The 26,228-nt window shown below is 40.5% G+C and overlaps 2 protein-coding genes across 6 annotated transcripts in view; both read right to left on the bottom strand.

Moving 5' to 3' along the window:
- Nucleotides 1-729: 729 nt before the first annotated feature.
- On the bottom strand, nucleotides 730-23,321 carry si:dkey-1b17.9. Its single transcript, XM_009295810.5, has 7 exons — nucleotides 23,270-23,321; nucleotides 18,778-18,887; nucleotides 12,324-13,318; nucleotides 6,503-6,576; nucleotides 5,330-5,439; nucleotides 4,597-4,965; nucleotides 730-3,434 (listed from the first exon to the last, which is right to left on the bottom strand). Exons 1-7 carry the CDS (start codon nucleotides 23,317-23,319, stop codon nucleotides 2,689-2,691), a joined length of 2,454 nt encoding a protein of 817 aa, XP_009294085.2. The 5' UTR covers nucleotides 23,320-23,321; the 3' UTR covers nucleotides 730-2,688.
- A 168-nt stretch (nucleotides 23,322-23,489) lies between these two features.
- Nucleotides 23,490-26,228, bottom strand: part of si:dkey-1b17.8 — a 27,958-nt gene continuing 25,219 nt past the window's right edge. For 3 of the 5 annotated variants that reach the window (XM_073936163.1, XM_073936164.1, XM_073936165.1), the window contains exon 3: nucleotides 23,490-26,228. This exon is cut by the window's right edge and continues 2,171 nt beyond it. The gene's annotated coding sequence lies outside the window, so the exon portion shown is untranslated. The other 2 variants (XR_012397291.1, XR_012397290.1) reach the window with 1 other exon arrangement.

Genomic DNA, 26,228 nt, shown 5'->3' with positions numbered 1-26,228 from the left:
AACAGGGTGAGAATGTGGAAAAGTCTGAAAACATGGTGAAAGTCAGGCAGACGCGAGGGCTTTTCTTTTTCTGGATTGCTTTTGAAAACACTGTCGGTTGGGTTTAGGGAAGTGGGTGGGTGCTGGTTAATCTGTGCATTTTAAAACATCAGTTGGATTAAGGAAGGGAAAGGGTGGGTCAGTCGATTGGTCAGTAAGTCAGTCAGTCGACAGCAACCTATGGTAGATTTACGCAAGAACAGCAGGCGCAAACAGCACTTGCAAGAGAAATTTGAGGTATCAAAGTGTACACAGCGGCCTCTTGTGGATTCATGATAACAAAAACTGCTAAAAAAAGTAGCTCCTGGGACGTATTTGTCGCTCTCCAGAAATGTATATTGCAGTACATTTCCAGAATGAGCCAATGTTGAAAATGTTTGCATTGTGCAGTGTTTCTCAACCACGTTCCTGGAGGACCACCAGCTCTGCACATTCTCCATGTCTTCCTAACCAAACACACCTGACTCAGTTTATCAGCTTATAAGCAGAGACTGAAATACCTGACAGACCAAGGAGATATCCAAAACATGCAGATTTGGTGATCCTTCACCAAATGAACGTGGTTGAGAAACACTGACATAGTCCACACTGCCTTACACACTTTTCTTTAAAATCTAGTAGCCAGCACTGTAGTCGTGTACTGTATATAGGGCAGCAAGCCAGTGTGCCATTACAAATACAACCAAAGACTCGAAACTGAATCATAGCTTTATTGCCAGGTTTATTCACACATCGGAGAAAAACACAGAAAATAATGGAATAAAAATAAAAGTATACAATTTAGCATTTAGCAAAGTGCATTGCAATACACATTCATTTATTAATTCTCCGTCAGCTTAGTCCCTTATTTATCAGGGGTCGCCACAGCAAAATGAACCGCCAACTTTTCCAGCATATGTTTTACACAGCGGATGCCCTTCCGGCTACAACCCAGTACTGGGAAACACCCAAACACACTCATACACTACAGCCAATTTAGTTCATTCATTTCCCATATAGCGCATGTGTTTGGACTGTGGGAGAAACCGGAGCACACCAAGATGAGGAGAACATGCAACTCCTCACAGAAAAGCCAACTGACCCAGCTGGGACTCGAACCAGCGACCTTCTTGCTGTCAGATGACAATGCTAGCCACTGAGCCACCAACATTTTTAGGCATTAACTGCATTTACCAAACATACTGAAGTCAAGCCAATGGATATTCCACTGCAGAGCTGGACATGTGATTACACAGGTGGGGATTATGCTAGTTATGCTAGATGTTGTCCCATTAAAGGGCCATGAATCCCCCTCGTTTCAGCAGGGTGTTTTCACACCTCTACTTTGGAAAAAGTCAGAAAAGTGGGCGTGTCCAGCTCTGTTTAGGGGGGAGTGTCGGAGGAAGAAAAGAGGCATGGTGTGGGAGTGTCTATTTGGGCACGCGCTGACTTTCAGAGTCAAAACACACAACCACACACGCAGGGGAGAAAGTGATGGTGTTTACATGGACATCTGTAGTGGAATTATTTGCCAAATTATTAAATGTTGGACTTTAACTGCAGTTTGACTCTTTCATTCAGGGAATTCATTCATGTCCCTCCCGACAAACGAGATATTTGATTGAGGAACTGCTCTAAGCGTGTATTTTTCAAGCAATGTTTGATACCGCACGGCGAATGAGAGAAAAACCCTCCGCATTTCCCGGAAACTTAGATGCACACGGCAGGTAGTGTCAGAAAGCCGCGTGTGTTATTCCGGTCACTAAATGCGGTAAAAACCCTACACGAGGTTAAAGTTTGGTTGTGGTGCTAACATGTTTACACTCGGTGCAATAGTTAACTTAGTTCGATACGAACAAACTGAATAAATAAAGAGCACTGGTCGCTCACTTACCAAATCTGTAGAGACAGGACAATCACCAGCAACTAGAGCCGCGTCTTTATTAAGAGGAGACTACAAGTGAATCCGGATCTCAGCGTTTGCAGATGAGAACAGCTCTCAGGTAAACAATGTTCCTCCTTAGACACGTAAGTTATTGTTGTTGAGCGTCGCGTACACTGTTAATCCACACGTGACTCCAGCTGAGCTCTCACAGAGAGAAAATGAAAACAAAACTGAACTGCAGCAAACTATAAAAGCAACACTTCACGCTTGTTTTGCCAACACAACGTGGCGTCTCTGTCGTCTAAGCACTGTGACAGTAATGAATATTAATGAAGTTGCACAATAGAGCGCGCTGATTGGTTTGAACCAAGCCTTACTCATGCATTAATGCAGCACACTGTAAGACGTAATAAGACTCACTCTGGCACAGACGTCCAGTCTGCACGCTGGAATACACGCTATTATGTCATGACCGTGACGCAGCTTTAAAAATTCGTTTTAAACAGGAAGTACGAATTTGCTTGAAATAACGCAAAAACAACCAATTTACACTTTTTAGTGAAATATAGGTGTCCTAATAGTGTTTTTAGCAGTGTGGGACACATATACCAATGTCAACAGCTCAACACATGTGTTTTGGTGTTTCGTGACCCTTTAACAAATGATTGGAATTCATCAACATACACAAGTTTAACTGTGAAATCTGACTTTGACAATGCAGACAAGAGTTTTCAGGAAGGTGAATTGCGTTGATGTGTAAAACTTCTTACTAACAAAGACTTGTTCTATGTATGAACTCTAAGATGTCTGTTCAACTCATAAGGCCTCAAAAATGATTTCCCGCATTGATCACACTTGTGTGTTTTCTCTGCAGTGTGGATCAGCATGTGTTCATTAAGACCTGCTAATTGTGAGAAACTCTTCCCACACTCAGTACATGTGTAGGGTTTCTCTCCAGTGTGAATTCTCTCGTGTGTTTTCAGACCCCCTAATTGACCGAATCTCTTGTTGCAGTGTGAACACACGTACGGTTTCTCTCCGGTGTGGGTCCTCATGTGACGCTTTAACTCCGCAGCTCTAATAAAAGTCTTCTCACACATGAAGCACACAAACTCTCTCACGCCAGTGTGGACGTTCTGATGTGATTTTAAGTGTGTCTGCCGTGTAAAACTCTTTCCACACTCAGAGCATGAATAAGGCTTCTCCTTGGTATGAACTCTAAGATGGATCGTCAGCTCTGAAGGCCTGAAAAATGTTTTCCCGCATTGATCACACTTGTGTGTTTTCTCTCCAGTGTGGATCAGCATGTGTCGAAGAAGGTTTGACGATTGTGTGAAACTCGTGCCACACTGAGGACACGTGCACGGTTTCTCTCCGGTGTGGATCCTCTGATGTTTTCGTAAATGCGACTGCTGTATAAAACTCTTTCCACACCAAGAGCAGGAGTGTATCTTCTCATTTGTATGAACAATAAGGTGGTCCTTCATGTCTTCAGTCAGTTCTTCAGTCACCTCCTCCTTCACAATCAGGTCTGAAAATTAAATAAAGAAACAGTTACGTTTTAAGAAAGAGATGTAAATTAGGCACGCAACTCTCTAATCAACAAACATGTCGAAAACTCTTTTAATCAATGCATCTTCTCAACAGTTGATTAGGCATGAACATCATTAAAGGATTAGCTCTGCTGTAGGCTGTGCGTTACACATCCAAAACTTTACACATTAAACATTAAGCCTGTGCAGTTTACACTCCTCTTATTAAGTCGAAACAGTAACAAGTGAAACCATTTCCTATAGCATGCCCTAGCAGATGTCCATATATAAGTCTTAACTGTAAAAGCCTGGCTCACATTGTGCAACTTTTAATAATCTTATAAGACTGCAGCATGTCTGACAGCATAAACATTTTACTCATGTCACACTGTAAGATTATATGATGTCATACTAAAGGACAACAAAGACGCGCCGAACATGGACACACAAGAATACCCATCTGGTGTTTGACATCATCCTAAATAAATCCAGAAATACTGAACAAAATCCAGTAATAATGAAACAAACTGAAACTAAATCCAGAAATACTGAACAAACTGAAACTAAATCCTGTAATGCTGAACAAACTGAAACTAAATACAGTAATAATGAAACAAACTGAAACTAAGTCCAGAAGTACTGAACAAACTGAAACTAAAACCAGTAATACTGAACAAACTGAAGCTAAATCCAGAAATACTAAACAAACTGAAACTAAATCCAGAAATACTGAACAAACTGAAACTAAAACCAGAAATACTGAACAAACTGAAACTAAATCCAGTAATACTGAACAAACTGAAGCTAAATCCAGAAATACTAAACAAACTGAAACTAAATCCAGAAATACTGAACAAACTGAAACTAAAACCAGTAATACTGAACAAACTGAAGCTAAATTCAGAAATACTGAACAAACTGAAGCCAAATCCAGTAATACTGAACAAACTGAAACTAAATCCAGAAATACTGAACAAACTGAAACTAAATCCAGTAACACTGAACAAACTGAAGCTAAATCCAGAAATACTAAACAAACTGAAACTAAATCCAGTAATACTAAACAAACTGAAGCTAAATCCAGTAATACTGAACAAACTGAAACTAAATCCAGAAATACTGAACAACTGGAACAAATGGAACTGTGCATGATTTACTTACCGTGAAGCTTGACTGAATGTTTTTGCAGTGAACACAAATGTTTGAAACTCTTCCCACAAGCAGTGCAATGAAACGGTTTCTCTCTACTATGAGTCCTCTGGTGCCGTTTTAAATGTCCTGTATGAATGAAGCTCTTCTCGCAGTGTGAACACTTGTAGCGTTTCTCTCCAGTGTGGATCTTCATGTGGACGTTGAGAGAGCATTTGTGCTTGAAACTCTTTCCACACTGAGTGCAGGTGAAACATTTCACTGTTGTGCTTTCCATTAAGATACTGTGTTCTGCATTGGTCTCAGTTTCAGTTTCACTTTTGACATGATGTTTCTCCTCATCTTCACTCAGTTCTTCACTCTCCTCCTTCACAATCACATCTGAAATATAAGCAAGTAACATTATAAAAGGCGAGTTTTTGACAGGGTACACTGATCATCACTTCACTGAGCACATCCACTGATAATCTAGTGCATTTTAACATTTTTATTTTACTTGATTAATCTGAACTACTGAACTAAATATTCATTTAATGGCAACAATGTATGTCAGTGTTTCCTTTAGGATTTTTTTCCAGCTGTGGTGGCAGGCATTTTACACAGATCTACTAACTACCTCTGGCGTTACTTTAATGACAAATGCTGTGAGCACAAATGTTGTGAGCACACACAATGTCTACGTTAATGATTAACAACCTCACTGTTCTTCGGCCTCATTATTGAAGAGTAATGAATAAACGCAAACCTATTAGTTCTTCAGTCTCTTCCTGTTTAATTCTGCAGGGTTCTGGATCACTCATCTTCTCACTGTCCTTCAATAAACTCTGTCTTTGTCTTTCACTGATGGCGGCAGAGCTTCAGGAGAAGAAAGAGAAATCTGATTCATTTACACTGAATGATGAAATCTTGCAGGTGATCTATCATGTGATTGTAAGTTTCTCAAGTCAGCAGAGATCAAGCAAATTAACTACATGTGATGAACTTGTGGATCTAAAGACATCAGTACAATGAATGAGGATAAAGTAGGAACTATTGACATGGAGAGGATTTAAGCAGCTCTGATAATATGGTTGAACCTCAGACTAAAACAACTGAAAACCTATTCAGAATCTGTTACACTTTTGTACATATCTCGCAAGAAAATGTATTATGTTGTGGTCCTCTCCTAACATTCCTTCTGTCAACATGTGGATAAATCAGATTGCCATTTTCTTACCCTCGGAAAAAATGACTTATGGCTCTGCTGATTTCTGGCATATCTGGAATCCTCTATGCGAGTTTTTGGAGAAAGTATCTTGAAAGATGCATCTTTTTACTTTAATTTTAATTTTTGTTAATTTTACCCTTCACAAAACACCTTAATTACTAGCCGATGGACGAATGTATAATAGTTGGCTATAATATTGTATATAATGACATGAGACACCTATAACCACTGTCCTGATTGCAAATAAAAAAAAATAATCATTCAAAAAAACTAAATAAATAAACAAAAACATTCAGGATTGGCAGATCAGCTTATATACTGAGGGTTTACGTGATTTTGCATTCAAATCAACATCTAGTTTAAATACCAAGCATTTATCCCAAATATAAAGCACCACAAACTGTTAATTTGCTGTTTTCTGCAGCAAACTTCATAGATCTGCCGCAGATGATTCCCAAAATTCCCTTCACAGATCATACTTTGCGATATTACAAACACAAACGTTGATAAACTTAAACAAGCAGAGTAAACAAACACATTCACTCATATTGTCCTCTCAGAGCTCCTCTCTGCCTGCTGTATTGTTTTGGTCAGCAGACACACAGATAGAGGTGAACTCAATGCAGAAACTAGTCGCAGATTGTCGCTTTAATAAACTGTAAAGTGTGTTTTATTGTTGTGTAAACACGAGAAAAAGCGTCAACGACTCACCTCAGCTCTGAAGACTCTTTATCTCGTTGTTTTGCGGCGGCAGGCAAACCAAGTAAAAGCCGCACTACCGACACCTACCGGACTGGAGTGTGAAGCACTAACGGCTGTGTTTTGAAATGCCATACCTCCTCTGCAGTATTCAGTGTGTATGTTATTCTCTATGCATGCGGTACTATATTATCCAGAATCTGTTAAATACAACTCAAATCAGTACACAAGCTCCAACGAGCAGGATGTAACACATACTTCAATGAATAGTACACAAATTGGGCAACACGATGGCTCAGTGGTTACCTCACAGCAAGAAGGCTGCTGGTTTGAGTCGCGGCTGGGTCAGTTGGTATTTCTGTATGGAGTTTGCACGCTCTCCCCATGTTGCTGAGGGTTTCCTCCAGGTCCTCCAGAGTCCAAACACATGCGCTATAGGGGAGTTGATTAACTAAATTGGCCATAGTGTATGTGTGTGTGTGAGAGAGAGAATGAGTGTGTATGGGTGTTTCCCAGTACTAGGCTGCAGCTGTGTAAAAGTATACAGCTCTTTACTTAAATCTAAGCGACATCTTAAAATGAAAGTATATTCAAGTTTGTGATTAAGGTCAAATACATTTGATACGCATGTCGACGACCAAACGCACAATATATGTGGATCACTCCAATTTCATTTAAGCTAAACAGATTACCACTGTTGAAATGTACTTTATAATACAGTATATGATCTCTTAAATAGCTTTAAACACTATCATCATACATTAATCTACATATAATGCATTATTTGTACATTATGTCATCCAGTTAATTGCTTAATAAATATTATAAATACATAGCTATTTTGTGGTTGAGACATCAAACGCTTTGAAAAATGTTTAAAATAGGCTCAATCAGAAAACGTAGCCCTATATACATTTCTGGAGATCGTGAATTATGTAGCCAGAAGTACGAATGGCTGCATTTGTCTTTAAAACAAACGATTTGAAGCGGTTTGACGCAGTAGTTTTTCATATGTACTAGCTGACCGCTAACCTCCGTGTGGACGGCTTTCCCCGCTGTTACTAGTTTGCCCAGTGGCTCACCATGTACATTGGCAGACTTGAGACCCAAAGAGGAGTCGACCACGATGACGGGGTTTGAGTCCAGTGAAGAGCGATCCCAGAAAGTGGGCAAAACAAAAACAGAATCCAAAAAATTAAATAAACAAGTAAATAACAGGGTGAGAATGTGGTAAAATCTGAAAACGGGGTTAAAATCAGGAGGCCACTCTTTTTCTAGATTGCTTTTGAAAACACTGTTGGTTGGGTTTAGGGAAGTGGGTGTGCGCTGGTCAATTGGAGCTTTTGAAAACACTATTTGTTGGGTTTAGGAAAGGAGGAGGGTGGGTTAGTCAATCGGTTGGTCGGTCAGTCAGTCAGTCAGTCAGTGAGTCAACAGCAGCCTCTGATGGATTTATGTGAGAAAAGCAGGTGCGGACGTCACTCGAGAGAGAAACTTGAAATCTGAAAAAAGTGTACACGTCGCGCTCTGGTGGATTCGCGAAAACAAAAATGGCAAAAAAAGTATGTATATAGCGGTACATTTTCAGAATGAGCCTGTGTTGAAAGTGTTTGAATAGTGCGGTGTTTCTCAACCACGTTCCTGGAGGACCACCAGCTCTGCACTCTTACCATGTCTATCCTAACCAAACACACCTGATTCAGATCATCAGCTCATTAACAGAGACTGAAAGACCTGAAATGGGTGTGACAGACAAAGACATCCAAAACCAGTGTGTACTATATACTGGGCATAAAGCAAGTATGGCATTTCGAACACAACCAAAGACCCTAAAAAGACTCGCCACTTAATCAGGATCAGAGTTTTATTGGCAGGTTTGTTTACACATAGGAGGATTTGCTTTTGTGACAAGTTTCCATGACAGTGATGGGACAAAAACAGATAATAAACAAATAAAAAAAAAATTAAAACACAATTTGGGAAATGCATGTAAAGTATATTACAATATACACCATTCTATGTATAGCTATTCAATTGAACGAACATTGCTGATGTAGGTATCGGAATCATTTTCAGGAACAGGAAAAGTCTCCCTAAAAGATCCCCTATAGCGCATATCATTAGCCTGTGGAGGAAACCGGAGCACCTGGAGGAAACCTACAAAAACACAGGAAGAACATGCAAACTCCACACAGAAACGCCAATTGACCCAGCCAAGGTTTAAACCAGCGACCTTCTTGCTGTGAGGCGATTGTGCTACCCACTGCGCCACCATGACATCATGCGCCACCATGACTTCAGCTTAGTCTCTTATTTATCAGGGGTCGCTACAACGGAATGAACCCCCAACTATTCCGACATGTTTTACGCAGCGGATGCCCTTCCAGCCGCAACACAGTACTGAAAAACACCCATACACCATGGCCAATTTAGTTTATTTATTTCCCCTAAAGCGCATGTCTTTGGACTGTGGGGAAAACGAGAGCACCCAGAGGAAACCCAAGCCAACATGGGGAGAACAGGCAAACTCCACACAGAAACACCAACTGACCCAGCCGAGGCTCAAACCAGCGACCTTCTTGCAGTGAGGCAACAGTGCTAACCACTTATCCACCGTCATTTTTAGGCATAAAGTGTTTTTTGGCATTTACCAAACATACTGGAGTCAAGCCAATGGATATTCCACTGCACTGCTGGACATGTAATTACACAGATGGGGATTATGCTAATTGTTATTTAGCGTGCACATCAGATCTGTAATCAGGCCATAAAAGTTAAGCCCGATAGGGCTCGAGTCTGACAGAATTCGGCCCGACAAGTACATTTTGATTGACAGCTTTTTAAAATCCTGAACCCGTTTATAGCCGACATTATTCATATGTGCACATGCACACAGCTCTTTTGCCTTTTTTCATGAACGAGTCGTTTATACGCGTTTTAACATAATTTATTCATAACAAACATAGGCTATAGGGCACTTGGAAGTTGGAACAAGGAAATAAAATAAGTCCTCTGTAACATCGTAACATCTTCAGCAATCTAAACAGGCCTAGGTACATACACTCATCCTTTAAACTGACCAAAACACCAATGAAAAGAAGTCTTTCTTAACAAATGAAATTAAAATAAATGATAAATGATGACGGGAATTTGGCAATAATGAACTTAAAATAAACGCTTTGCAGGATTTGTGGCATTAAGGCGACGGTGAAGCAGAATAATGAAATAATAATGCCAACATTAGCCTGTATACCCTGACTACATTATGATTTTATCGTTTAATTAATATTTAGTTATAATTTGAAAATCCGGGCGACGCGGTGGCGCAGTAGGAAGTGCTGTCGCCTCACAGTAAGAAGGTCGCTGGTTCCAGCCTTGGCTGGGTCAGTTGGCGATTCTGTGTGGAGTTTGCATGTTCTCCCTGTGTTCGCGTGGGTTTCGGTTTCCCCCACAAGTCTAATGACATGTGGTAGGTGAATTGGGTGAGCTAAAATTGTCCTTTGTGCATGTGTGTGAATGAGTGTGAATGAATGCTTCCCAGTGAAGTGTTGCTGCTGGAAGGGCATCCTCTGCTTGAAAAAGATGCTGAATAAGTTGGCGGTTCGTTCCGCTGTGGCGACCCCAGATTAATAAAGGGACTAAGCTGAAAAGAAAATAAATAAATGAATGACTTTGAAATCCTTTACTCAGCAAGATTAGGCTACGTGTTATTATAGAGGAACATTATTGAATCGACTGTAGATGGCTTTAGCACAGTCCTGCGCTTACTGATCAGCACTGAACACCCTTAATCCTGCGTAACTGTGCATTAATACTTCTGCTCACTGTTTCTGTTGCTCTGCAATACACTTCCGAAACGCTAGTTGGCAGTGAGATCTTAATGTGTCTCTGTGTCGAGTTTCTTCGCTGGTGTTTTGTTTTTCCTGAGCACTTCCTTGATCTATAAGTGGTTTAAGCTCATTTAAAGGCAGGAACTGGCGGACGTGCAACAACTTTAACTATGAGGTACACACAAAACAAAACTTTCCATCCGGAGCTCCTTTACGGGACTTCACACTTGTAAACAGTTGCTCCATCAGGCTTGCGCGGCTCTTGGTCTTGCCCACACTCGACAGCGCTACCAAGCTGACCAATCACAGAGCTTGCTCTACGCGTTGTTGCGACGTGTAGTTACATTTCTTAAAGGTGCGTGTCTGCGACGCCGACAGCAAGGGATATGCGTCTGCATAGGCTGCGCCGTTGCATACGCGTGCGCTTGAAGCAGAAGTATAAATCAGCCTGTACACTGCTGCCCCTACTGGCCGGGATACATAGTACTGGTCTGGCTAATTTAGCATGTTTGGGGTAGGATTGTTTCTTCCACCAGCCAAGAACATCCATTTCATTTTCCATGACAGCAGTTTCAATAAAGCGAGTGACCTCGATATCTTTCCTGTCAGCTTGTTGTTCATTGCTGTTTACCGCTCTACCGTGTTGTAAACTTCTAAGAGCCCAAAAAACCAGGGAGAATCTTTCGGTTGTCTTCAAAGCGGAATCCTTTTTAATAAGAAGAACTCGGCGTGGCTGTGGCGTCATCGAAAGCAAACTCTAAACTCCACAGCAAACATTATACATTTATACAGTTTGATACATGTAGGTCGGGACAGTCAAACAAAGCATGCAAATGAAAGGTTGTAGTCAGCAGGGTAAACTGCTTTTTCAGGCCTGGTCTCATCATGTTCTGGGGACAGAAACCGCCTATCCAGTTGACCGAAAGAAGAAAACAAGTTAACTGATCATTTGCATTACTTTGGAGACCTTCAGGGCTCCGGAGACTAAGACATGTTAAGGTCTGTCACACCCTGGAAACAACTTTAAAAAAAATTAATTATATAAATATAAATTTATATTCCCACTGTCACCGACTCGGTCCCAGTCATTCCCCTCGCTGGCCAGCAGAGGCCGCCATCTCCGGACTTCTAGCATTACATCATCCACTTACACTGATCGTGCACACCTGTTCTCCATTCAGTTAATGACCCACGTACCCTTTATAAGCCGCACTCAAACCTTCACTCAGTGCGAAGTCTTGTTCAGCCCCGGCCAGCATTACTGAGCGTTATATCCTGCCTGATCTCCTGTGCATTACTCCAGCCTGTTCCTGACTCTGCTTTGCCTTCTGCCTGCCCACGACCCAAGCCTGATACACAGACTCTGATACTCGCTGCCTGCCCACGACCCAAGCCTGATACACGGACTCTGATACTCGCTGCCTGCCCACGACCCAAGCCTGATACACGGACTCTGAATCACGCCGACTGCTTTTGACCCATGCCTGGTAAATCATTCTGTGCCTGTCAGCCGCCAGCCTTAAAACCTTTACTGCTACTGTTGTTGTGTGTTCGCATCTTTGTGCAAATTGAATGTTTGAGTGAGAGTGTGATTAATAAATACTGCATACTGCATCCCTCCGTGTCAGTCTCCTCGTTACACCCACAACCGTAATACGCAGTGTATGAGCGATCGCCGAAATCCCTTGGCGGCTAGAATGACCGTTCTTTTTGAACTGGCGGCCGGCATGACCACACTCAAAATTCGCTCTTTTTGACGTCTCCGCCATCATTCGTTTCACCTTTGCAGGGATTTTAATGTTGTAACAAACGATTTGATGACTTTCTCACATTAATCGAAATGCATTACGTGACTTTTCATTTACCCAAGTCTGGCCCGGTCTAAAATGATAGAAATTAAGCCCAAACCCACCCGAACCCAAAGCTCTAGTGCACATGTTGGAATTCATTAACATACATTCAACTGTGAAATCTGATTTTGTGAATGCAGAGAAGAGTTTTCAGGAAGGTGAATTGTGTTGATGTGTAAAACTCTTTCCGAACAAAGGCGTCTCCTTTATATGAACTCTAAGATGTCTCTTCAACTCGTAAGGCCTCAAAAATGCTTTCCCGCATTGATCACACTTGTGCGTTTTCTCTGCAGTGTGGATCAGCATGTGTTCATTAAGATGTGCTAACTGTGTGAAACTCTTCCCACATTGAATACATGTGTACGGTTTCTCTCCGGTGTGAATCCTCTCATGCGTTTTCAGACCTCCTAAATGACCGAATCTCTTGTTGCAGTGTGAACACACGTACGGCTTCTCTCCGGTGTGATTCATCTGGTGCTGTTTCAAGTCTCCAGCTCTAATAAAAGATTTCCCACACTCAAAGCACACAAGTTCTCGCACACCCGTGTGGATCTTCTGGTGCATTGTTAAATTTGACTGCCGTGTAAACCTCTTTCCACACTCAGAACATGAATACGGCTTCTCCTTTGTATGAACTCTAAGATGGACGTTCAGATCTGCAGGCCTCGAAAATGCTTTGCTGCATTGATCACACTGGTGTTTCTTTTCTCCAGTGTGGATCTTCAAGTGTTTATAAAGAGATGATGATTGTCTGAAACTCTTCCCACACTGACTACACGTGTACGGTTTCTCTCCAGTGTGAATCTTCTCATGTACTTTCAGTGGTTGTAAGAGACTGAACGTCTTCTCGCAGTGTGAACACCTGTACGGTTTCTCTCCGGTGTGGATCCTCTGGTGTCGTCTCAAGTCTCCAGCTTTAATAAAAGACTTCTCACACTCAGAGCAGACAAACTCTCTCACACCAGTGTGGATCTTCCTATGTTGTGATAAACCTGACGGTCGTCTGAAACTCTTTCCACACTCGGAGCATGTGAACGATTTCACAGCTGTTCTGTCCATTGAAACACTATAATCTGTGTTTGCTTGAGTTTTTCCTTCACTCTTGACCTGATGTTCCTCCTCATCTTCACTCACCTTTAATATCACATCTGAAAATTAAGTAAATAAGTTATATTTTAGGAGGCTAGTTTACCATGGAGGATTATTCATTCAGTATGGACGCATCATTTAGAAATTGATCAATGTTATTGTTACAAAATTTTTATTAATTCATTGTTGTTGTTGTTCACTTTGGGATTGTAAATAAAAGCACACATTTTTTGGCATTACTTTGGTTGTCTTTCCACTCATTCACTGTTTATTAAAGAGCCCATATTATACATGAAATTGGGTCATATCTTGGTTGTAAGGGTCTCCAACAACAGTCTAATATGCATGCAAAGTCAAAAAACACTTTCATGGTCTTATAATCTGCATTTATTTACCTATTTATCCCAGCAACCCCCGTATGAATCGTCCAGTGATTCATTTGTTCCCAAACCCCTCCTTAGCGCGAAGCTAATCTGCGCTGATTGGACCGATTACAGTCTGTCACGATTGGTCGACTGCCTTCAGTCAGAGAGTGTAATGCCCAATAGCTAATCAGCAATATAAAAGTAATCACAGTTCATACACGCTCCATAGTGTAGGCGTGGACTTTAGCTGCCACACACACACAAAAACACACACACACCTCCGGACGACAACGATCCGCTTCCGCCCGCACCCGCCAGGTTTAGCCTGAACCCGACCGCTCCCGCTTATATGAAGAATTTGTTGTCCCGATGCCCGACCCGCCCCGTTTTCTGCCCGCCGCGCCTGATCCCGCTAAAGAGCGGGGGAGAACAAAACCAAAAATCACCCAGCTATACAGTCCAGACAGCCAAGCTGTCTGTATAAACACACACACAACACCAAGCACACACACACAAACAGACAAAGTTCTCTCTCTCTCTCTCATACGCGCACGTGCGCACTAACACACACACACACACACACACACACACAAGCAGACACACAAGCAAAGCTCTATCTCTCTTTCTCATTCGCATAGCAATATCCGTGATATTGCTAGACAGCCCGCTGCCGTCCCAAATTAAACCCGTTACCGACCGCTCCAGCGATTTATTCGGAAATTTATTGCAGACCTCTACCACGGAGCTCCGTAAACAAAGCAGCACGCGTCGCGTTTTTAACGTGACTTTGCACGCGATAAGAGAACATAGCCAGTTAACCTGATACAGAACACGTGGTTACAAGTAACAAATCACAACTAAATACATTTGCAAGCTCGAGTCAACGAGGCAACAACTTTAAATCGCACGTACTTACACTTGAGAAATGGAGGAAGAAAATAATCCTGACGTCCATCAGTAAGTTACTCTTTACTGATCCTTCCTTTAACAAACGCCGATGAAGTATTCTTTGTAGCATAGAAGTTTCCAACTGCTTGGTTATAATGCTGAGGTTTCATCTTTGGGTAGACCCTCGATAATATCCATCTGCAGTGTGACTTCAATCGACCAGCATGTTTGTGTGCGTGTGTTTGTGGGTGTGTGTGTGTGTGTCTGGGTTTTTGCGTCAGAGGGCGGGGCCTCAGGTTTGAAATCTCCCGGGTTTGCGCGTGCACGTGAATCGTTTGAAGCACTATGAGTCGACTCTTTTATAGATGAATCAACAGTTTTAAACACTGTATTCTTACAGATTTACACCTTAGCTGGATACTTCACTTCACTTAGAGCGGTGTTACACACTACATGGAGGGGAATTTTCAAAAAACCATAATATGGGCTCTTTAAAATATATTTATATAAACAGTGAATGAGTGGAAAGACAACCAAAGTAATGCCAAAAAATGTGTGCTTTTATTTACAATCCCAAAGTTAACAACAACAACAGATGATCAATCAAAAATAAAGAAAAAGTAAGTAAGGCAAAAATATACTATTTACAATATGTACAACACTGAGACAAATAAAGATGGAAAAAACAAGAGAGCTAGCAGAAGGGACGCGGGCGGCGCTAAAGAAAAGAACAAAACCCAAACTGAATCTAACTCCCCAGAAGCATCTAGCTAACTAACTATGTGAAAAACAGTATAATTAACACACGAAGATCTTCCGAGTCCTAACTATCTACTCTATCTATCCAAAAAGTACAAGGAGTGGCGCTCGCCCCTAACCTAGTGTACTAGACAGCAGAGCAGTCCTATGTGTTGCAATATGTATGTCACGTGACCTTCTTACCTGTCCGCTTCGTCCAAGCCTCGTAAACAGCGATAAACTAAGAACGATGTACGAATAACGGACGGATAACGTGCACACAGAAACGAGCAACAAGAAAACACAGTTAGACGGGTTATTTCTAAACGCACGCGATAAATACAAACAAACGACAAAGCAGAGAAAGAGAATAATGCAAGGAAGGGCAGGCGAGTGGTCTGGCGCGCGCTTTTAACACGGGTGGTCTTTGCTTATTGGATGTGACATAAGAGTGACGTAACCGGGGAGGATTAACTGACAGCTGAATGGACCAATGAACGGAACCTGATAATACATGAAAGCAGATATGGGAGAACAGAGCGAGAGAGAGAAAAAAAACACAGAGAAACAGAGCACAAAAAACACAAATACATAACAGTTATGATGAGTGTTTCCTAAAACTATAGTTGCTTTATTATAACATTATAATACTCATTTGCGCTGTATCCTTCATACCCGTCAACCCGCCTGTTTTTCCCAGGATTCTCCCGTATTTTACAATTATATCCCACTGTTATCCCATAATAGTATTTTCCCGTATTCTCAATCTTTTCACTAAGGGTGGCAATAAACATTGAAGAGCCGATACTTCCTGTGTACCAAAACACTTTTTTTTTGAGCTGTTGACAGTCGTATATGTGTCCCACGCTGCTATAAACACTATTAGGACACATATATGTCACTAAAAAGTGAAAATTGGCTGTTTTTGCGTTATTTTCAGCAAATTCTAAGTTACTGTGTATGTAGTTTTTATTTTCCATTCGGCGTGCAGTATCAAACATTCCATTAAAACAACACTCTTCCAGCAGCTCCTCGAATCAAATATATCGTTTGTCACAGGGGGCATGCAGGAAATGCTCCTGAATGAAAGTGAAAGTGCTAAAATGCAGTTAAAGTCGACAAATCAATAATTTGGCAAATAATTCGATTACGGTTTCCCCCAAAGTCCAAAGACATATCGGGTGTCTTTGGACTTTGGGGGAAACTGTAATCGAATTATTTAGGTGAATTGGGTTGGCTAAATTGTCCGTAGTGTATGAGTGTGTGTGTGAATGTGTGTGTGGATGTTTCCCAGAGATGGGTTGTGGCTGGAAGGGCATCCGTTGCGTAAAAACTTGCTGGATAAGTTGGCGGTTCATTCCGCTGTGGCGACCCCAGATTAATAAAGGGACTAAGCCGACAAGAAAATGAATGAATGAATGAATAATTCGATTACTGATGTCCATGTAAACACAGTCACTGTCTTTCTCCCCTGCCTGAAAATCAGCGCGTGCCCAAACGGAAACTCCTTTTTTCAACCCAAGCTCATTCTGAAAACGTAATCCCGCGGACGTTTCTGGAGACAGCGGAATATGTCCCGGGGGGTACGTACAGCCGCGTTTATTTTTTTCAAGCGAACGCTGCGGGGCGGTGTGACGCCGTTCCTTTTTCCGCTTGCCGGCCGACTGCTTACCTCCTTGTGGAGGGATTCCCCGCTGTAACCCGTTTGTCCAATCAGCTCACCGTGTACGTCGGCAGGCTCGAGATGCAGAGAGGAGTCGACCACGGCGACCGGTTTCGAGTCCGGGGAAGATCGGTTCCAGCAATCAGGTAAGACAAAAACAGAATCCCAAAAATTAAGTGAACGAGTTTTGTGACAGGGTGAGAACGCGGTGAAATCCGAAAACGCGCGCAAAAAAAAAAAAAAAAAAATCGGGGCTTTTATTTTTTTTGGACGGCTTTTGTAAACTGTTGCTCGGGTTTAGGGAAGCGAGCGGGCGGGCGGGTCAATCGGTAAGATTGGTTGGGTTCGGGGAAAGAGGATGGCGGGTCGGCCGATTGGCCGGTCGCGCAGTCAATCATCCGGTCAGTGGCCTCCGGCGGGTTCACGCGAGATCAGCGTGGGCGCGGAGAGGCGTCTGAGACGCGCACAACAGCGGCCTCTCGCAGATTCGTGAAAACAAAAACTGCAGCCGTACGTACCCGCCGGGACGTATTCCGCAGTCTCCAGACTACGTTTCCATAATGAGCCCGGGTTGCCTTTTTTTGTGCAAAAGCTTCCTTCTTTCCCTCCTTCGACACTCCCACCTAAACAGAGCTAGACACACCCACTTTCCTGACTTTTCCAAACTAAAGGTGTGAAAACAGCCTGCTGAGACAGGGGGGTTTCGTTTACCCTTTAAATGTGAATCTGTCCCGTGCTTTCGATTTATTTAGGCATGAAAACACTTTGAAACAAATATAAAAATAACCCCTCCTATGCAATCCTCAAAACAGTCGGTTCACGTAGCGGTGCGTGACTGTCAGATGCGCTCCATAATAATAAATAGACACGGTTTTCCAAACAGATTCTATACATGCGATTTGAAGTGGTGCGAAAGTGGACACTGGGTTTTGGGTGCGTGTTTGAACAAATGTATACACATAATAATAATAATAATAACAACATTGAATCAATTCAATTCACCTATGTTACTATAGCGCTTTTACAATGTAGATTCTGTCAAAGCAGCTTCACATAGAACATTATAGTAAATGTAAAGTGTCAGTTCAGTTTAGCTCAGTTCAGTGTGGTTTAATATACAGTACTGAGAGCCCTGAGGAGCAAATCTATCGATGCGCAGCTCTACGGGTCCCGAACCATGCAAGCCAGTGGCGACAGCGGCGAGGAAAAAACGTCACTAAAAACAAATTATGACGATATCAGTGGGTTCTCTTTTAAACACAACAAATTACGTCTTAAATGAGCACAAAAAGTAAGGAAAGCGGTCGAATGGTTTTATTATGGATCTGTACATGTACAAGTCACACCTCTGTTATTTATCTAAATGAGAGAATTATTCGCTGCTCTTTAATCCGAATGTTTAATGTTGGAGGGTGGGGGGATCCCTTATTTTCACATCCCAATGTTGACAGGTATGAACCTCACGTTTATTTGTCCCACATACGATAGATTCATGCTAATCTCTGTGCTTTTGATTACCGTTATGTAGATGTAGTGACTGAGCTTGATTCTAAAGGGCAGATTGCTACTTTGCATTAATATAATTGTACTAACATGAAACTATTAAAGCTTGTTTTCTTGTGTTATTACTGCACATTAAGGAAATTATATTTTGTTTAAGAACAGCTGTTTGAGAGGTTATGCGTTTTAAAAAGCGATTTTTTTTTTTCTTTAAAGCTGATCTGGTTTTTATTTGCTTATTGTGCTCACCTGCACCCTCTTGTGGACATAGCGGACAATAGAGTATTTAGTCGAAAGTGCTTAATAATGAACAACCTCACTGTTCTCCAGCCTGATTATTGAAGAGTAATGAATAAACACAAACCTATTAGTTCTTCAGTCTCTTCCTGTTTAATTGTGCAGGGTTCTGGATCACTCATCTTCTCACTGTCCTTCAATAAACTCTGTCTTCGTCCTTCACTGATGGCGGCAGAGCTTCAGGAGAAGAAACAAAAAAATCTGATTTATTGATGATAAATCACTACAAAGTTTATACCTTGATACAATATGCGATTAATCAGCTGAAGCCATTAAATTCAGACATGAGTACAATGAATGAGGCGAAAACAGTAACGTATGTCTTATAAAATCAGACATTACTGAGTGAAGCTTTAAGTGAAACCAAGTCCTGACCACTGTAAGAAATGAGTCTGCCTCGACCCAACTTTCACTCTAAATGGTGAATTGATGTTTATTTCCCAAAAGGGCTGACTTAGAAAAGAGAAGTCAACAGGGTCTTCTCTCTGCATTGGTTGAGGTGACTACATCTCAACCAAATGGTAACAATTGTAGAATGGGGATGGGTGTGGTGCACAAACAACCATCTCATCAATGGTGTTAAAACTGCATTAAAGGGTCACGAAACACCAAAACACATGTGTTGAGCTGTTGACAGTGGTATATGTGTCCCACACTGCTAAAAACACTATTAGGACACCTATATTTCACTAAAAAGTGTAAATTGGTTGTTTTTGCGTTATTTCCAGTAAATTCGTACTTCCTGTTTGAAACGAATTTTTGAAGCTGCGTCACGGTCATGACATAATAGCGTGTATTCCAGCGTGCAGACTGGGCATCTGTGCCAGAGTGAGTCTTATTACGTCTTACAGTGTGCTGCATTAATGCATGAGTAAGGCTTGGTTCAAACCAATCAGCGCGCTCTACTGTGCAACTTCATTAATATTCATTTGTGTCACCGTGTTTACACCACAAAGACGCCACGTTGTGTTGGCAAAACAAGCATGAAGTGTTGCTTTTATAGTTTGCTGCCGTTAAGTTTCGTTTTCATTTTCTCTCAGTGAGAGCTTATCTGGATCACGTCTGGATTAACAGTGTACGCGACGCTCGACAACAATAACTTACGTGTCTAAGGAGGATTATTGTTTACCTGAGAGCTGTTCTCATCTGCAAACGCTGAAATCTGGATTTGCTTGTAGTCTTCTCTCCATAAAGACGCGGCTCTAGTTGCTGGTGATTGTCCTGTCTCTACAGATTTGGTAAGTGAGCGACCAGTGCTCTTTGTTTATTCAGTTTGTTCGTATCGAACTAAGTTAACTATTGCACTGAGTGCAGAAATGTTAGCACCGCATTTTGTGACCGGAATAACACATTCGGCTTTCTGACGCTACCTGCCGTGTGCATCTAAGTTTCCGGGAAATGCGGAGTTTTTTTTTTCTCTCATTCGCCGTGCGGTATCAAACATTGCATGAAAAATACACGCTTGCAGCAGTTCCTCTAATCAAATATCTCGTTTGTCCAACATTTAATAATTTGGCAAATAATTCGACTACAGATGTCCATGTAGGTTAAACACTTCTCCTGTCTGTGTGTGTGTGTATTTTGACTCTGAAACTCGCGCGTGCACAAATAGACACTCCCACACAATCCCACTTTAGTTCCTCCGACACTCCCCCCTAAACAGAGCTGGACACGCCCACTTTTCTGACTTTTTCCAAAGTAGAGGTGTGAAAACACCCTGCTGAAACGAGGGGGATTCATGGCCCTTTAACATGGAGAGAGAGGGAGAACAGCTGGGTCAACAGCCGACGAGCAACTTCATTAACATCTAAAGGCGACATCAAAAACAATATAAAGGTTTGAGTTTAGGAATGTTCAGGGTTCATTCTGACTCCGGTGATCCCAAGGTACTGCCATGTATTTTGAGACTGCTATGCTGAATAAACATCTTAATTGAGATTTTCTTCGGCATCATCATTTTTCTTACACCACAGAATTATTCTACAAGTATGTTCGAACCAACCCCCCACAACCAAAAGGTCCAGAATTTGTCCTTTCAATTATTTTATGTAATTTAATATTATATAATATATTTATATTTAATATATTTTGTAATAAAGTGTAATTTTAAATAACTCTGGCCAGTGATTCAAATCCCATACAGCCTCAAAGCCACATTGTGTGACGCGAGTCAGGACATAACCCACTGAGTGGCAACATTTCAATCTTTGATGATGCGAAAAGAAGGTTAGGAGGCAACTTGTTTAGGTAGCTAGCTTGAAGCCAGTGGTGCTGTCGGTAAGAACAGAGGTCCAGTCTTGTCACTCCATTTAGTGGCGTTTATTAGCATTGACAAGGATTTGTACTCAGGAGGAAAGGTATGTGTGTGTTTGTGTGTCGGTGAGTGTGTTTGTGTGATTGTGTGCGTGTCGGTGATTGTGCGTGGTTTTCTGCAAGGAAATAACAGAAATACAATGTGTCAGTAATCATTAAGGAAATAACAGAAATACAAATGCTTCAGTTTACCAACAAGCAAAGAACATAACTAAACAGAAATATGGCAAACATGAGCACTTAAGTCAACTTAAATCATGCAAAAGCCACTTACATGGTCAAATACGCACACACAGGAAAACAAAGGAGATCAAATTCAGCCCTCTGCACAGTTCAGCCATGTGATGCCGAAAAGTAGCAAACTGTGGGAACAGGTGCAGTTAATAAAGCCCTTGAGGCAGTCCTGATTGGCCAGAGGAGATTGGAGTGTACCATTATATGAATAGGGGTGTGACACTATGAGTTTGCAGTGTAGGAAGACAAAACTTCTCAACACATACTGAGTAACGCTGTGGGTCAAAAAGAGCAAGAGAGGCAGAAAAGGCAGGAAGCGGCGTCATTATCACAAAATATTGAACGTATGTTCAGAAAGACTGCCAAACAGGGTGAGGCTAATGTTACTTACTTCCTAACAGATGAACATCTGCCCCTATCCATGAGGTTCTAGACTAACTGGCTGCATTAGCCAGCCGGGACGTCCTGCGTATTTAACATTTTTTAAAATAACTGTCCGACGAAGGCTTTAATGGCAAGCGGAGTCCTCAGCTGTCAGATGCCACATCACAGCAAAAGGTGTTAATCTCGTCACGTCTGTGTTTTTGAGGCTGTTTGCTCACTTTGTTTGTTTTATAAATCCGATCGCTCAAACCACTTCAGAAGGTGATCAGGGATGCATTGCAGATGAAACTGGACAGGTCTAATATTTTTGTTAGACAAAATTATTATAAATACAATAAATGATGACCTGGAGAAAATCTGACCTGCGCCTGAAATACCTGTAGCTGCACTTTTACAGCCAGAACTCCATTAAAAACATGTTTACTATCAGCATAAAATGTGCTCTAACTCTTCAGGCCTGTAGCCAGGAAGATTCGGAAGACCCACTCACTGACAAAGGCCCAGAATTTTTCCCATACATAAGCTCACTTGTCATAGTTTAACTGCTATACCATCATAAATAATGAAATTCATTTGAACGTATTTTATATCCAGGGATTTTCAAATGTACTTTTTTCTTTACCAAAGAGGCTTATTATTGTTATTATTATGTTTTAATGATTATTTTTTATTGCAATTACCTAATTGTGACTAAGGATAGTTGATTGTGTTGGCCAGTTTGTTTTATGTCTAATAAATGACAGATGGCTACAGTGTTTTTTACTTTAAAACTTTAACAGATCGACATTTTTCCTAATGATATATGATGTCATAAATTTGAATTTTTAAAATTCGTCTTGTTTTAATTTTTTTAATCGCAATATTTAGGAAATATTTTTAGTTCATCAAAAAGGGTGGTTATGATGACATCTGACTAGCTAATCCAACAACAAAAAAAAAAGTACTGCTTAAAATGTCACCTCATTTCTATGATAGAAAACACATTGGCACTTGGCATTATGACCTCATAAATTGCCCTATTTTTTCTCCCTCAGTCTCTCTTTAACTTTCATTCTGCTTCCAGCTGCCCGCCTATTTTTGGGGGGGTCCCCTGACTGCATTACCCATAATGCACCACAAAACATAAACACACTCAAACAAGCCATTCAGGTTTAGCAACAGATCAGCTTCATTTATACTGAGTGTTTGCAGGATGAACAAATTATTATAGTAATTAAGAATAATAATGTTTGCAATTATTTCAGTAGTTAAAATTTCAAATAAGTATACTAATAATGTCATTAGATTGTTAGCAGTGGCACATCTATAAACAGGAAATCATAAAGCCTCTAGAAAACTAAAAGCACCTCAAACTATTAATTAATAAAGTTTTCATCACACTACATAGAACCCATCTGACATGGTCGAGTTCTATAATGTCCGTTCACAGATCATACTTTGCGATTTTACTAATACAAACTTGGAAAATTCATATTGGTTATCGCTGAAAATACTCGAAAAACAAAAATATTTTCCTCACAGAACTACATGTAGAAACTAGTCGCAGATTGATGCGTCTAAAAGCAGATTGTTGCTTAAATAAACGGTACATTGTGTTTTATTGTTGTGTAAACATAAGAACGACTCACCTCAGCTCTGAAGACTCGACGCTGAATGAACGCGTCAGTGCTGACGTCATCCCAAGAGGCGGGAACAACGGCGGATCATCAAAAACGCGCCAAATTAGAATAATGCTGAAAAGCCAAAACAAACGCTAAATGTGTGAAGCACTGTTTAGACTTTTACAGTCTATGTGACAAACACATTTAAAATGATAGATGCAGCCAGAAAAACGGAGAAAGTCAAATATTACTGGATTAAATGACTTATTCCTTTAATCAACACTTCATTTCAATAGCTGAAACCAATATAATTTAAACAAGAGATGTTTTAAACTTAGTCTGCATCATACAGTACATATCTGATATTGTGAAAATTTATTTTTCTGTCATAAATATTGCGATATGAATACAGTTTCATTAGGCATTTTTTAATTGCACTATTTGATTGTTTTCTAACAGTATTCAGCAATTGAATAATCATAATGAAAAAAATGGGTTTCTTATGTTTTTGTCTCGTTTTTAGTCCAAACGTCAAACAGTTCTTTGAGCAAGTAAAATGTTTTGTTTTCAGTCAGAAGAAAGAAAAAATAAGCCTAATTATCTGCCAGTCAGGTACTTGAAATATTCTTTTCGCTTTGAAATGTAGATATGTGGACTAAAAACGAGACAAGAATTCTGAGACTTTTTTTTCATAAATCATTTAAATTCTATATAATTACAGTGATCGAATATATTTCTGTAGCTCCTGGTCAACTATAATTCAGACTCAACATTGCATATCTTTGCGATGTGACTATTGTGGATGCACATATTGCGATGTCAATGCTGAAACGATATATTGTGCCTATTTTAAACCACTTTAAAGGACATTGTTAAACAGGAGGGGCCTTATGTATGAAGACTTGCGTTGAAATCATACTAAAACATTGCCTACGCAGTAAAAAATTCAGATGTATGAAACACTACGTACGCCGAATCCCGTACGTACGAATTTGCTTTTAATTGTATTTGCATATTGATTAAAGTTACTATAGTTAATAGTTAACAGAGTTAATGAAAGAATGCACAGATATATAATGAAGCATTTGACTACTTTAGTAACTGTTTGTGCTCATTTAAGAGAAAATTAGTAGTGTTTAAAATAAAACACGCTGGACGGAGAAGAAAAAAAAAGAATTTTTTTTTTTAAAAAAAAGCACTTTTCCGACGGTCCCTTACTGAGAGCTCCGCTCTGCGCGAGCTCTCCCGGCTAAACGCAGATTGCGAGGGCTCAAACGGAGCAGTGCTCGTAATCCCACGCATATTCTCTTTGTACATCGGACTTAATGTGAAACTGAGCGCATGAGCGCAAAACCCCTCCCTGCCTCCTCCCCCATATGAATATGCTAATGACTTTAACTTTGGCTAAATGAAATGAAAAAGCAACGACAAAAGCAATCAAGAAGAGAAACTTTGAACAGAATGTCAATTGGAGGTGCTGCTTTTGGAGGTAGACTGGAGAAAAGCTGTGTTATTTGCAAGTTTGTCCTCCGGAATTATGAACAAAAGAAAAAAGAGTGGGGGACTTTAGCTGACGCGGTAACGCAGCGGGGTCTGAACATCACGCTGTAAATTAATTAAAAAAAGAAATGGTCCGATATAAAGGTGTAAAATTTTGTAGTGTCTATAGCAGTTTGAGTGGCGTAGCAGGTAAAGCGCATGGCAACATGTTTTGACACTTTTGATCATGAACTCAGTTCGAATCCAGCATCTGATGAACTCATTCTTCTTTTTTCCCCCACTACATATCAGATTTTGCCGACTTTTCATCACGAGGAAGTGTTGGAGAAAAGGAATTTATTTTTATTACTTTTGTGTTTTTACTTATTTCAAAACTGTTTCGACTAACAACAGATTAATCAATCAATCAAGACACACTTCCTCTTTTTTACTGCGCTGCATACCAGGGATTCCCAAACTTTTTTATTCCGGGACCCACCTAGGCAAGTAATTCAATCTCAAGACCCAGCATAATATTTCAATATGGAAAAATGGGTAAAAAAAATTATCCATTCAAAGCAGTCAAAAGGCTTTTTGGATTTTGCGATTTGATATGCACAAAATGAGGCTCGAAGTGCTTTTTGTGGGATGCTGGCTGTAACTGTGATCATTCTTTTGTTGAAACAGATTTTTTTTTTTAAAAAAAAGAATATGATCAAGCTTTGATCAAGCCCCTTGATTATGATCAAGCCCCGTCACATCACAGTAAATTCCACTGCTAGTGTATATTGTCATAAGAAACTAAATAGCTTTTTGATCGACTACTACAAGCTGGGAATATGTCAGATAAATATGCCAATGCAATTAACGTTATCGCTGAATAGATCTAATATTTACACATTTGCTTGAGGAAGGAATGATGGGGGTAGTTACATTACTATTACTATTTTCCATAACATCTATTCCCTTCCATAACATTAGCTGACTTTAAAACCAACAGACAGCACTATAGCTATTTATTGATTAGCAATCTGTCAACGTTGGGATGTAAAAAATATTGGAAAACAAATAGCTTCAAATGATAAAATACATAGCGAACATTAGAAAATATTGACAATAAAATAAAAGGTTTAGCCTATTAAAATCAATGGCCTACACAGAAATTAAATAAAGCTATAAAATCTACTGCACTTATAATTGTATTTGCATATTGATTAAAGTTACTATAGTTATTTAGTGAAGAGCAGCAAATGAATCTCTCGTTGTGTTTGATAACAGAGTTAATGTAAGAATGCACAGATCTATAATGAAGGATTTGACTACTTTAGTAACTGTTTGTGCTCATTTAAGAGAAAATTAGTTGTGTTTAAAATAAAACACGCAGGACGGAAAAAAAAAGCACTTTTCCGACAGTCTCTTACTGAGAGCTCCGCTCTGCGCGAGCTCTCCCGGCTAAACGCAGATTGCGAGGGCTCAAACGGAGCAGTGCTCGTGATGTCGAGCGAAA

Source organism: Danio rerio, chromosome 22, assembly GCF_049306965.1.
Source record: "Danio rerio strain Tuebingen ecotype United States chromosome 22, GRCz12tu, whole genome shotgun sequence".
Lineage (NCBI taxonomy): Eukaryota > Metazoa > Chordata > Actinopteri > Cypriniformes > Danionidae > Danio > Danio rerio.
The sequence above is the reverse complement of the archived record's forward strand: the minus strand, read 5'-3'. Positions and strand labels throughout refer to the sequence as shown.

Excerpts from the sequence above, each read along its gene's own strand:
- si:dkey-1b17.9 (XM_009295810.5), bottom strand. The coding sequence starts at position 23,319 with ATGACGTCAGCACTGACGCGTTCATTCAGCGTCGAGTCTTCAGAGCTG. Across the intron at positions 4,966-5,329 it reads AGAGACTGAAGAACTAATAG|ATGTGATTGTGAAGGAGGAG; the intron begins GTTTGCGTTTAT and ends CTTATATTTCAG. Across the intron at positions 3,435-4,596 it reads ACATTCAGTCAAGCTTCACG|ACCTGATTGTGAAGGAGGAG; the intron begins GTAAGTAAATCA and ends TTTAATTTTCAG.